At 42.7% G+C, this 14,448-nt stretch overlaps 1 protein-coding gene across 2 annotated transcripts; it reads right to left on the reverse strand.

Annotated features, from left to right (window-relative positions):
- Positions 1–36: 36 nt before the first annotated feature.
- Positions 37–14,431, reverse strand: bbs1 (Bardet-Biedl syndrome 1). Of its 2 annotated transcripts, none has more exons than XM_061247555.1 (17): positions 12,529–14,431; positions 11,095–11,171; positions 10,613–10,647; positions 9,811–10,083; positions 9,104–9,150; positions 8,565–8,603; positions 7,101–7,173; positions 6,688–6,819; positions 5,570–5,676; positions 4,704–4,824; positions 4,274–4,432; positions 3,771–3,840; positions 3,435–3,593; positions 2,366–2,499; positions 2,142–2,276; positions 831–917; positions 37–619 (listed from the first exon to the last, which is right to left on the reverse strand). In XM_061247555.1, the coding sequence occupies exons 1-17, from the start codon at positions 12,558–12,560 to the stop codon at positions 533–535; spliced, it is 1,767 nt and encodes a 588-aa protein (XP_061103539.1). In that variant the 5' UTR covers positions 12,561–14,431; the 3' UTR covers positions 37–532. The 2 variants fall into 2 exon arrangements, with proteins under 2 accessions (XP_061103539.1, XP_061103540.1); XM_061247556.1 differs by lacking the exon at positions 12,529–14,431 and adding an exon at positions 11,650–11,738.
- Between the last annotated feature and the right edge of the window lie 17 nt (positions 14,432–14,448).

Here is a 14,448-nt window from a genome sequence, read left to right on the forward strand (position 1 = left end):
GAATGAAACAAAACTCAGAATATGAAATGTTTTTTTTTATGAAATCCTCTCATTGTGGACTCATCAGACCACATTTTAATAATGAATACAAATTCTAGGTTTTTCATAACTACAAATTGATACAAATAAATAATACATTTTACATATAAATATTACTATATGTACACTTACAGAATAACAAACTATATTAAGTTTCCAAAGAGTCTACAAAATAAGACATTAACACAACCCAGTTAGCTGCCAATCAAACAGTGTTTTGGCAGCATCTGAGTTCAGGCCCTACAGTAATGTACAGTAGCTAGATGCCAGCAGGTGTCACCCTAAACATAGAGTACCTCACAGCCTGTCACCATGGAGACCTATTCTACCAGTTTTTGTTGTGTTTATACACCGGCCCCTACGGAGTTTCAGATTTCATTCCGACTGACTGGTCCCGTTAATGTTCCTGTGTGAGTGAGCATTTGTACGCGTTGGTATGGGATTGGGTATGTGCGTACTGGGTATTCATGTTTGTGTCATATCAACTGTCATTTCAACTGAGAGCCAGTCCCTCACTGACGGGCATGTTGATGTGGGCGGTGAGCAGTGGTGCACTTTTCCCCTCCCGAAGAACAAACACCTGGAGAGAGGGGGAGGGAGGGAGGGAGGGAGAGAGGAAGGGAGAGAATGAGAGAATGAAAGAGAATAATCTATTTAATTGAATTGAATAGAGAACTTCATAACGAACGCTTCATTTAAATAACTGGAGCACACCTCAAGTGCTACAGTATGGTACAGAACGTTTCAGCAATTCTACCCTATTCCAGAAGGGACTTCTGCGAAGACCTTACTTTGATAATATCAGAGATCCCCTTGTCAGTCAGGCACTCCACAAAGGTATCGATGGGGTAATTCAGTCCAGGGACTAGCAGGGGGACCTGAACAGAAACAAGCGAAAATGTACCTGGGTGTCTTGACATGCGAACTGAAATCTACTTTTGCATATGTCTGGCGGAATTCTGTCTCTCACTACACCAATGGTCTCCAGCCCTGGTCCTGGAGAGCTACCCGGTGTGCTGGTTTTTGTTTTCACCTTAAAATCAGCACCCAGTTGAGACCCAAGTATCCGGGTGAAGCGAGTTAACTGTGTAATCAACTGCTCTCATTAAGTGCAGAGTAACAACAAAAACCAGCAGACCCTGTGGCTCTCCAGGACCAGGGTTGGAGACTGTGGCTCTACACTATCATCAAAGGTGGTGTTCAAAAGTAATGCTTTTGTTGACTTTGGTTACACTGAAAACAGGGCACCTTGTTTCTCGAGGCAATTGCAATTGTGTAAAATATTATAATTGTGCCATTTCTTCATTAGCATACAATACAGCTCAATTCCTGTGCTCATTTTATACAGCCTTTTTTCCCCTCATCTATGTCAAAGGTGCCAGCCTTGTCGGAAGGCACTGTATGCATGTGCAACAGGTAACGATGTATAAAGAGCAAGTGATAATAACAAGCTTTTCAATTTGAGTGTCAGCTATGAACAGAAGTCTATGGACAAGAAAAATCCAGCTAAAGTTTTGTTTTAAAATAATTAAAACCATGAACACCACACATAATAAAAAGAAATAACACAGCAAAATGAGCTGTTCGTTGGCTGTGTGCAACTATATCCATAATATGACCTCTTTCTTCCATTAGAAACTTGAATGAATTAGAGTAATTTATTTTGTGAGCACGTCCCCCTCGCAACCTCTCTGGCATCTGAAAGTTGTGGCACAGGGTGGTTCAGTAGGCCAATGTATGAAATCTCGCTTCATCGTCTAATGCATTTTGTCTGCCATTTCCTTTGAATAATACATGTAGTGTTAATCTTGTGCTCAATTCCGGTAAGCAGTGTGTATGGGTGGCCTGTAGTGTAGTGGTTAAGGTAAATGACTGGGACACGCAAGGTCGCAGGTTCGATCCCTGGTGTAGCCACAATAAGATCCGCACAGCCGTTGGGCCCTTGAGCAGGGCCCTTAACCCTGCATTGCTCCTGGGGAGGATTGTCTCCTGCTTAGTCTAATCAACTGTACGTCGCTCTGGATAAGAGCGTCTGCTAAATGCCAATAATGTAATGTAATGTAATGTAATGTAATGTGTGTTGTTATGGACGGCGGTATGACCTGGAAGAAGGCGTTCCTCATGCTGTACAGCGTCTGGTCGTACAGGAAGCTGACGGCCAGGTTCATGACGGGGTGGCAGGTTGCTGTGTTCTGAAGGTTGAGCGTGAGCTTGAAGGACGGCCCCAGGCCTTGAACCTGCAGAGAGGAGCCGGCCAGTCAGCATGCGTGGGCGCCCACACTCAAACATGCCTGGCACGCATCGTGCGTTCGCGCTACACGCTCACCACGGCGTTCATCTTCAGCGGCTCCGACAGGCTGGAGGACATGGGGGTCAGGCTGGACTCCAGGGCTTTCACGTAGGCCCGGGCCACGGCCAGACGCAGCCTGCTCAGGTCCATCTGGAAGGCTCTGTGCATAGCTGAACGCAGCAAGGACAAAGCCTTACATTAGGCATACATTAGGCGCAACCAACAATTTAATTATTAGAATGCATACATTACATTTTCGTATTTTTGATAAATATATAAGGAACTACAAAGGAATGAGAAATAGAGATAAAGAGACCTTACATTCATAAAAAGTCCCAAATATTATCAAAACTAAACATTAGCGCATGTCTTACCAGCAGTTATAAAGAATACAGCATGAGAAAGAAAACCGTGTGTGATCGACAGAAGGGTCAGAATACACTCAGTGAGCACTTTATTAGGTATTTATTAGACTTATTTTTCTGGTCTTCTAATGCTGTAGCCTATGCACTTAAAAATGATGATGCGTTGTGTGTTCAGAGATGCTCTTCTGCATACCACTGTTGTAATGTGTGGTTATTTGCGTTACTGTCACCTTCCTGCCAGCTTTGACCAGTCTGGCCATTCTCCTCTTGACATCTCTCATTAACAAGGCATTTCTGTCTGCAGAACTGCAGCTCACTGGATTTTATTATTATTATTAGTTTTTTTTTTTCACCATTCTTTGCAAACTGAGCCACTAACAATCATTCCACGATCAGTCACTTTTTTCCCCCATTCTGATAGTTGATGTGAACATTAACTGAAGCTCCTGACCCGTATCTACATGATTGTATGCATTGCACTGCTGCCACACAATTGACAACCGATTAGATAATTGCATTAATAACTAGGTGTAATAAAGTGATAAGTGAGTGTATGTGGCTGCTATAATGTGCTGTGCTTGAGTTTGGACGTTTGGGTTCAGGGGAGGGGTGGTTGGGTTGGCTTGTAGGGAGGCTACACATGCCTGTGTTTGCGTGTTTGGACGTTTGTGCTCAGGCGAGGGGTGGTCGGAGTAACAGTGAGGCGACGTCTCATGCATTTGGGCGGAGAAGGCTCATACCCACGGCGTTCTCACGCTCCCTCATGGTCTGGTCCACGTACAGCTTGGTCTTCTTGGGGACGTTGAGGCGGATGCTCTGAGCGAGGGGGGGCCCAGGGGCCATGTCTCTGTCCTCAAACACTGCTGTCCTCTTCAGGATCTTCACCATCAGACCCCCCCCTTCAACACAGCACACATTAGCGCACGTGCATACACACACACACACACATACACATACACACATACACACACACACACACACATACACACATACACACATACACACATACACACATACACACATACACACACACACACACAAACACTCATACAGTAACTTTGTTTCATTTGCATTACCTTTAGTGGTCATAATGAGGGTGCCTTCCTCTCGACCGTACCTCCCAAAGCAGATGCTGGTGACCACGTCCTGAAATGAGCAGTAAACGGTTCTAATTGGTCCATACCAGTCAGTGACTGTGAAACAGCAGTTAGAGCAGCACTAGCTTCCGCGATATGACAAATATAGTAAGTATACGCGATATACGCGAGTCGACTTGACTAACTTAAAATGAGGAGGGGGAAGAATGCACGCATTCCGACGTTGGAACTGACATCTGATCGACATACACGCCCACTGGTACACAATGACGTGAAATCTAAATTCAAAACGTCTTCAAGTAAGTGGATGGGAAAAAGCTTTGGAGTGAAAATACACAAGTATTACAATTTTATACATTTCATGGAATATCTTCTTTAAGACATGTTTGTATGTCTAAATTGAATTGACTAAATTGAGGGAAAAGTTTGATTTTGATTTCAGCTTGTCACTGCGAGTTAAAGGCCCTATAGGCCTGGCGTACCGGGGTCTTGACGGTGCTGACGAGGTTCTTGTCCCGGTAGAGGTGCACCTCACTATTGGCCAGCCCCACCAGGACGGCCTGGAAGCCCCTACCGTGGTGGTCCATCAGTCCCATGGCGGTGACAGGGGCCGGGAGGTACACCGTCCACAGCTTCTTCCCCTGGAGCAGAGGTCAAAGGTCGTTACGTTTGCAGCCTGCCCCCCAGCTGAGCTGTGTAGGAACTCTGCTGGTGGAACATACCCAGCACAGGCAGATCACAGACACCTACAGATTCACAGATTCACAGAGATGTATGTTCAGGTGTAGAATTTAAACAGTCAGCTGCATGTACAGACATATGGGTCATACAGTCAGGTGTGCATACAGGTGCACAGTGAAAACAAGTGTGTACAGGTATGCAGGAAACACGCTCAGGTGTGCTGGTTCTCACCTTCTGCGTGTAGCCCTGCAGGGTCTCCTGAGCACAGCCCACCACCACGTTCTTCCCAACCCTGACCAGGCCCACAGGATGTGAGGTCAGCTCGATGCAGTACTTTGGCTTGGGGGATTCCCTGAGAGGAAACACACAGGATGTGAGGTCAATTAATTCATTTCTAAAAAAAATGGTTTTAAGTTAAACTGGTCTCCTTTTTCAGCAATAAAAAATATTCAAAATTTAAGAAACCAAGGCCAATATTTATAATTATGTTTATTTAAAGGTGCAGAGTGCTAATTTTCACTCTTGTCCTAACAGATGTAGAATGCATCAACATTCAAATGAAAATCAAATTACAGAGGAAAAATGTCTGAGAGAGATTACACTCTGGGTATCACAGAATTCATTATAAGACTGAGGTCCTTATAATTGGATCGAGAGATAGTCTTGGCTCAGACACAGAGAATATCCAAGAACCTCAGAATTGGTATAAAAGACAATTCTGAAGCTAATAATGTAGGCGTTATCTTGGATGCTGAATTACATTACATTTGGCAGACGCTCTTATCCAGAGCGACGTACAGTTGATTAGACTAAGCAGGAGACAATCCCCCCTGGAGCAATGCAGGGTTAAGGGCCTTGCTAAGGGCCCAACGGCTGTGCGGATCTTATTGTGGCTACACCGGGGGTCAAACCACCGACCTTGCGCGTCCCAGTCATTTACCTTAACCACTACGCTACAGGCTGCCCTGCTTTCAGAGAAGTGAGCTTTTTCCTCACAAAAGCAACAGTAATGCACACTTTAGTTACTGGAAGGTTAGACTACTGTGATGATCTCTACTCTCAGCATTAAGGCAGCGGACGCCAGGCCAGCTCCCTACCTGCGGAGAATGTAGATGTTGCCATTGCGACAGGCAACCGTGATACGGAACTCCACATCAAACTGCCCCGTCACGTCCATCAGAGTGGGGGCGCTGGGGAGGGACATCTGTGTGTGAGCGTGTGTGCGTGAGGTGTGTGTGCGCGCGTGTGTGTGTGTGCGTGTGTGTGTGTGTGTGCGTGTGTGTGCGTGTGTGCGCGCGCGTGAGTGTGAATGTGTGAGTGTGTGTGTGTGTTTGTGTGCGCGTGAGTGTGTGTGTGTGTGTGTGTGCGCGCGTGAGTGTGTGTGTGTGTGTGCGCGCGTGAGTGTGTGTGTGCGTGTGTGCGCGCAGTGTGAATGTGAATGTGTGTGTGTGTGTGAGTGTGAGTGTGAATGTGGGTGTGAGTGTGTGTATGTGTTGTGTGTGAGTGTGTGTGTGTGTGTGTGTGTGTGTGTGTGTGTGTGCGCGTGAGTGTGTGTGTGTGTGTGTGTGGGTGTGTGTGCGTGTGTGCATGTGCGCGTGCGTGAGTGTGAGTGTGAATGTGTGTGTGTGTGTGTGTGTGTGTGCGCGCGTGAGTGTGTGTGTGTGTGTGCGCGCGTGAGTGTTTGTGTGTGTGCGCAGTGTGAGTGTGAATGTGTGTGCGTGTGTGAGTGTGAGTGTGAGTGTGAGTGTGAATGTGGGTGTGAGTGTGTGTGTGTGTTGTGTGTGTGGTATGTGTGACGGGGGAAGGAAAGCACGTCATCATTAAGCTTTATTCCATGGAACCTGCTGACCAACAAATAAAAATTCCATACTCTTGCTAAAAACACAGCAGCAGAAGATTTTTTTGTTTTTGTTTGTCCTTTTGGCTATTAATACACAATCTCCCCAGTGAGTTTTTTTTTTGTGGCTGCCTGAATATAACTTACTTGGTTCTTAGACATTGTAGAACTTAATCAAGGCACCTTGTAGCACCTTAAACAAGGATACAATTGCAGTGATGCGTGTGAAAATGCAACTTCTCAGTGTGACAACAGGTTATATCTGTCTACGGACGATTGAAGGATGAGAAAGAAAGAGAAGAAAAGAGAAAGAGATGAGGGAAAGAAAAGAGAGAGGAGCAGAAAGGAGAAGATTGTCTTGGAGAGGTCTTGGCTTGCCTTGGACAGGATGGTGAAAGCTTCCGGATCCAGGACGTAGACATCTTTGCTCTCTGTGCCAATGACCAGACAGCTGACTGCATCCTCATCCGCCATGTTCTTCTTCAGAGTGCTGATACAGGTGATGACAGTCTGCAGGCGCAGGCATGGGCATCAGTGTGTGCGTGTGGTTACCCTTTTTTCCTTTGCTATTAGAATAATAAAATTATACATATACAACAGTGGTGTAAATATAGGTTAACTGTCTAGTGGCATTCACTTTTGCTTGCAATACCTTTGTTTTGTTTGGTTAACTTCACAATGAATTATTATAAACAGGCATGCTGCGTCTTCTTGTTGACATGACATGGAACTTTTGTGTTCCTGACAGGAGCAATGGTGGGAGGGGCATTGGCCTGCGGGCGGCAGATCACCTGTCTGCGGATTGGCTGCTGCTTGTGGAGGTGGACGAAAGCCTCGGCCTCCTGAGGGTCCAGCATGAGAAACCTGCACGAGCGCAGAACAATTCTCCTGACTGCTGCCAGTGCTTTTAAAAGTGCCATTATCATTATTGCAATTGGTCAATTGGGAAAGATGTTTGAAATGTTCATTAAAGGGTACCTGTACCCCAAATGAGCATATGCCTAGATCTGATCGATATATTATAAAAAATATTATATATTAAAAAAAAGAATTTCCCATTCTCGTGAGTGACGTGTAACAACACATTTCATTTATTTTATCGGACTACACTGGGGACCAGTAACACGTCCGTGAGCAGACATATTGCCAAAGACTAGACGAAGGAGTGACATCAAGCCTTGCGAGCCAGGAGCCGATGCGTGTTTTATGCGATCCTTGTGAGTTAGCGATTGTGCTTTGAGGTCTCATAATGTCATCATCTTAATTGTCACTTTCTCCACCTAAGCATAATAAATTGGGATAATCTCTCTTCAGTGGTTCATACAAATAATCTGTTGGAAGTTTCTGAATAATTTTTGCAACTCACAATGATGGCTAGATCAAACAAAAAACTGCAAATTCTCTGTATGATTTTGCGTACAGTATATACTCCACTGTTTCCGGTTTGAGCCGTCAACGACTTGACGTCAGACCATCCTCAAGTATTCGGCGATATGTTGGCTCACTGAAGTGTTACGGGATAACGTTGTTATACGTGACTTACTTATCTTACAAGAATGTGAAAGTTATGATATATTGAACAGATCTAGGCATATGCTCGTTTTGGGTACAGGTACCCTTTAAAGACCCATCCGATCAACCCATAACAGTTATATTATCAATAAAGACCCAAAGAACTTAGATATTAACTTATTTTATCCTGAAACCAAAAAAGTATTTGTCTTTGTATTTAGTATTGATTAGCAATGCTAATTAAATAATCTTGAGTCTGATGTCATTAGAAAGGCAATTTACACATTATTTCACAAATTCAATTGCTTTATCCATGTCAGAGTTGGTTTCCTGTTCCATACAATTCTATATAGTAATAGCTATCTAACTAAAAGCTAAGGCGAGTTTGTTTCATGGGCTGTCGATGAAAATCAAACTTGAATATTCATTACAGAAGGAACAGGTCCCCGAGGCCCTGTGACTCTGTTCAGAAAAAAATTACTTTACATCAAAAGGCCTTTTTTATTAATTTCCCACTGAAATTTCTAAAGAAACGTTTAACAATCGAAGGGTCTGTTTTCCCAACAGAAGGCTATAGCTCTATTTGCGACCACTGTGTTAGTATTGGAGTTGCATTGCACAGTAGTTAACGTATTAGGTATTGTAAAAATAGTAAAATGTAGCCATTCTATAGCCTGCATTTCTACAGAATGCAGAGTCACACACACAGAACCTTCCCATTCCAAGACTTTTCATTGACTTACTTCAGGGATCGGACAGAGAGGGCTATGTCAGCTTTGTCCCTGGAATGAAGCAAAAACAAAGTTGAGTGACATTAGTAAAACCTAATGTGGATGGCTAAAAGGAAGTCAGCATTAAAGGGAGGGGCTTTTATAGGGAAGTGAAGGTCTGAAGCATTGAAGGACATTTGGGATCAGCAGCTTTAAAGGGGCAGTCCACCCAAAAATGTTTCCAGATAGTTTGATACTGAGATGTGTCAAAATTAGATGCAGTTCACCGTGATATCATGGGCCTCTATTTTCTGGTAATCAACGTGCCAAAAAGTGAACATTTGAACATTTTAAAAACTTAACAGCAACATCTCAAGTCTAGAAAATGTGAAAACAGCCCATCGAAACTGGATGAATAGATAGTCGAGTAAGCAGAAACATACTTTAATTTAATTTTTGGTTGAACTGCCCCTTAACTACCCACTGGTGAGACAGGCCATTATTAGGTCATTGAGCTGTACGGGAACAGAATCCTCAGCCCGGATCTCAGTGTATCTCAGCAAACTACTCACCTGATTCCCTCCAGCATTTCTTTCAAAGACATGGGGTCAATCATGTCCTGCAGAAGAATGACAGAAGGCCAGTTCAGCTGCGACACACTGGAGGGTATACCTGTGTTTTCAGCAAAAAAAACCAGGCTCTACGCACAAAAGACTTTCACATTCAGGTGGACTGGCATGGGCCAAGGGAGATGCTAGCTGAGTCAGATGCAACATCACCTGTTGCCTAATTTAACGCGTTAAGATAGTGTTCACAGAATTATCCAATTATCAATGAATGCAGCAAAAAGCAAACTGAGGAAAGGCTCTCAATTTTACATGATGCACATGCACATGCAGTTTACAGAATTAGACATGTATTGTTGGATGCCAATACCCAACGCATTGCTAGCAAGCTAGCTTAGCCATACTATACTGTACTGGGGGCATTAATAACTAGCACTGACAATTTCATGTTTTGGGAAACTGGCTCTATGCACAGATTCTTTTTAAAACCAGAAGCCAACAATTTCCAGAGCTTTCGTGTTCAAGAACTCCATAATGTTCACCAGATTGACAGCAGCAATGGTTACAACTTGGCTATGTGTCACCGCACCAAAATGAAACGGAACATCTGCTCAAGTCAAGTATTCATCCGTAGTCTCAAAACGGGGCTATTATTTATCGCTGGTGCAGACAACGGATAATGGACTGATGGATGTGGATGCGCATGTACACACCTCCTTGGCCTGGCTCCAGACGTCTTGCTCCAGGGGGTTGACCTCCAGGGTGGGCAGTGTGAATTTGAAGTAGGGCCGCAGGTTCTTGTAGATGTAGATGAACTGCCCGGAGGCCACGGCGATGGCGGGGGTGCGCGGCTCATGCTGGTCCATGAAGAAGGACACCAGGCCAGTGGGGAGGTCCAGCAGAGTGTTCTCGCTCATCAGACTGGTGCCGCGGTACACCTTCAGCTTCATGCTGCACACGCCCGTGCCCAGGTCACCCACCACCAGCTGCACCCCCACAATTCATTTCCATTCAATTTCAATTATATAGCACTTTTCACAGCAGACTGTCACAAAGTAACACGCAGAGGGGAAGAAAGAAAGGGGGAAACACCACCCCTAAGCCCCCAGATAGCATATGATAAAAAAAAATTCCCTAATGGGGAGAAACATCCTCAAACAGAAATGAGCAATAAGCAAAGCCTCAAACAGCTAAGTTCATACATGCAGATGTATGAAGGCTAAGTTCATATATCAGTATGTATGAACTGAGCCTTTTCCATTCTAAACAGCGCCAGCTAGCAGCAGCAGCAATGGACAGTACAGGAGAACAGTACAGTACACCTTCCTCTAATGCAGTCAGTGCATTTTGACTATACCAGCAACCGTACCCCAGATCCCCGCATCAGTGAGATAGAGATGGTTCAAAGATCTGGAATATGTCAGCAGACATTACCAAGACGTAAGCAGGCTTACAGTGCAGAAAAAAAAGCAGAGGTGCATAAACCTACCACTCCAGCTGAACCCCGAATCTTACCTTATTATCCCCGTCACCCTGCAGGTCTGCCAGAGCTGCCGAAGACAACATAAAATACACCAACAATGAGCCTTTTCCCCACAGAAGATATATTCTTGAGCATCCCTGAAGTTCAAGATGCAACCTAGTAATAAATCACAGCATAAAAGACCACAAGCAACAGGGAAATATAGGCCAACAAGTTACTTCTCAAAACCGGGTAGGTCTAATATTATCACAGCTGCTATTTTAAGTAGTTGTTATGCTAGTTGTGTTATTTTTCTCTCAATATGTGCATATAAAACAAAAATAAATAAAACCTTCACAAAAAAACTAAACATACAATGGCAAACATGTGCTGGTTAATACAAAAAGCAACAACAATGGCTTATCAAATGGGTCCCCTTATTACTGTATGATATAGCCTAATTTGCCAAATAATACAGCAGGGCAACATGCAGCAACCCAAGCAAAATATATTCATCAGACATTGGGCCACCTACCGATGCAGGGTGAGAAGGTATACAGATTGGCCACTGGATCATAATGGGCATCCAGCCATTTGGCATTTGCTTCAGCACTGAAAAAATGTTAAAATAACATTTTAAAATAAAATGTTAAAATGTTAAAATAACTGCACCAGCTAGAAAGCACAAAACCCTAGCAACATTGAATGGTGTAGGCTAATCTGCACTACACAGCACACAGACCGAAGAAAAACACAACATATCGCATCCATTGAGTTCATGTCTCTACCTCTAATTTGTTTTCAAACTGACTTATTTATCACTGATTTACATTACTGCACTCACACAGTACACTCTACAATCACTCTGGATAAGATATTCCAAGTGATTGTAATGTTATGAAATGTAATGAGTACAAAATAATTTGTTTATACAAATTCCAAAATATATAGTGATTTCTTTCTTGATATTGCACATTATATCTATATTTAAGTAAAAAAGTTTTTAAGACAAGACTGCCATTTAAAATCCTTCCTTATCAAACAATTTTGTGGATGCTCAGGATGTCTTCCCCTTCCTCGTTTTTCTCACATGTAATTCTAGGTAACAGGTGGCAGGCTCTCCCTCCCATCTGCTAGGTCGGCCTATGTCAGCCCTCAATATTCTCTGAGAATCATCAATCATCAAACACCATCTTGTGTTTCTGGAAAATACATTACCACCATTGTAGTATTTATTCATAAGAAGAAAACAGGCTTGACATTTAAAAAATGAATATATTTGGAAAACATATTACCAAATGTTTTTTTTCCCTTATACACACTGAAAGGAACATTTCAAAGAAAAAATGGGAACGACATAAATTGACAAGCATTTCTCGGGGAATGAAAACATGACATGAAGTCTGCATAGAAGAGAGCCACAAAGCCTTGTATCTTGTAAATAATTTTGTGATAAAATATAAATCATATATATATAAATCAAGTATTATAAAGCATTCAACAAAATCATTTTTTAGCATTTTCGTATACAAATGCAAAATACAACTCTATAGCAAAACGTAGCACATTGAAGAAGAGAAAAAAAAGAAGTGCAAAAATCAAATTGGGCAACCAAAATACTGAAGCGCTTTAATTCAACGTTACATGCCCTGTAGTTAAGCATCCAGGCCGCGTAAAACAGCTTCGAATCTAATTTAGCTAGCTGGTTAGCAAAAGGCACTGAATAAAGGAATAGCTCATCTTAGCAAACATGCCAGTGAGCAAAGCCACTACAAGAAGCTTGCAGGATAGTTATAGCAATATACTAGCTAATTTTGCTAATTATCAATTCTAGCTAAATTATGTAGAGCGAGCCAACGTAACTAGTTAGCCAGCTAGTTGTTTGCTCGTTAGCTCGCAAGTGTAGGTAAAATATGTCAATTTAATTAGCTCTCGCTAGCATAGTTAACCAGGGGAAAACGTTACTTACTTTTCTTTCATCTCCGCAGGTGCTGCAGACATTATGGCATTACACACAGTGTCGACGTTTTACTGCGTTCACCGAATACAAACACCCACAGGCAATACAGAGTTGAATATACTACATTAGCCAGCTAATCCTCAGATTAGCTTTCTCGTTTCTATAGCAGCAAAGCAAGATGTCATTACAGATTTGTTTACTCCTCCTACGGAAAATGTAGAAGGTCAAACGGTACGACTCAATGAAACGCCAAACCGGAATCTTCGGCTGCGCTCGATTTATTAAAATGCTCCCTCCTTCAATAAAAAATAATTGTAATTGATTCCAAATTCTTTCCCTCGTTTGCTCACTTTGCTTTCCTTCTTGGTTCCTTTAGAGCACGTCTCAAGTAAATATGAAGGGAAAGGAGGAGCAGACACAGAAAAGTGTACAGTGGAAAGTATGGCCAACCTATTTTACAATGAATTGCCATATATTTTTTATTTAAGGTTCTGAGGCCGCCCCAACCATTCGCCATGAATAATGTATGTTCCTGTGACTTAAATAACTGCATTCAACTTCCACCTCATGCCAACTGGAACAACGATTTCAGCGTTTGATCCCGACTAATTTTTCATTTGGGAAAATTTTGAAGATCAATTTATTAAAATTAGGCATGTATATTTGTTGTGGGTATGCATTTATATTTCTGCATTTATAGTTGGACAGTGAAATATCAGTTTCTTATTTAATTTTTAATTGTATTTTTCCAAGGCAGTGGTCTAGCAGCAATTATGTATTGTGCCTGTAAGTTGAAAAAATGCGAACCATTTGCAGATAAAATTACATAAGATCCTGTCAAAGGCCTTTACATTTTTCCTGAAGGTTGGGCATTAGGCATTTATGTATCAGCAATCAGGTCTCTCTATGAATTGCATAAGATATGAATGTGTGCAGCACTAACAAAGATAGGGGCCTCCCAGTCTTTAATTGAAATTGATTCTCGGGTGAAGTACCCACAACAAATGATTACATAAAACAGTCCAGTAAGGGCCCCTCAATGGATGAGAGAAAAGTTTCATGAACCTCAGTTGGAACCTGAAAACATCATTACTTACTGTGTTCTGTGTCAGACTATGCCACTAGATTTCGGACTTTCCTGCACGCCTCTGATCTTGGCTGCCCCTCCAGGTCCAGGTCTAAAGCCCCCTGTCCGTCTGAAGCCCAGGCCTGTCTGAGACCATGCGGTCACCTGTACTTTCCCTTATTTCCACCCACCCTCCCTGTTCCGCCTCCCCATGGTATTATTTGGGTGACCGTCCAGTCATTGGGAGGGGGGTTCTGTCACGTCTGTGCCCTTTTGCCATCTGTGGTTCTCTGTTCTCCATTTTCTGTCTAAGTCTCTCACATTTTTGCTTCTTGTTACCCTCTGTGACCACCATAGTCTGTTTTCTGTTTCAGGAACTAATTAATTAATTTCACCAGTTCATTTAATGTCTCCGCCTCACACTCCTTATATGTATTTCCTTCCTGTGATTCTGTCTTGTCACTCATCTGTTTCTCGTTGTCTGTTCTTCAGTGTTCTATTGAAACCTGTCCAGTTTCTTGCGGCTAGTTCCTAAAATGGTTGGCATTTGTATAACAATCGTCTATTCCAGTTTTCCGAGTCTCCCCTTGTATTCCTTTCTACCAGTTCTAGCCTTATTCTGTGACCCAGTTTTCCTGTTTTTCTGTGCCCAGATTTTTTTGATTTTCTGGTTTTTGATCTCTGCCTGGTTTTGGACTGACTGACTATGGTCCTCAAGGTGTAAACTGTAAAAAAAAAAAAAAGCAATATAATATCGAGACCTGATCATCACAGTGTTCTACAGTATCTGCCATCTAGTTTTGATATATTGCGCTTCTTGTTAGTTTATTGGTTTTATCACTCAGAACTTGGAATTACACCCA

The sequence above is a fragment of the Conger conger genome, chromosome 7 (assembly GCF_963514075.1).
Source record: "Conger conger chromosome 7, fConCon1.1, whole genome shotgun sequence".
NCBI lineage: Eukaryota > Metazoa > Chordata > Actinopteri > Anguilliformes > Congridae > Conger > Conger conger.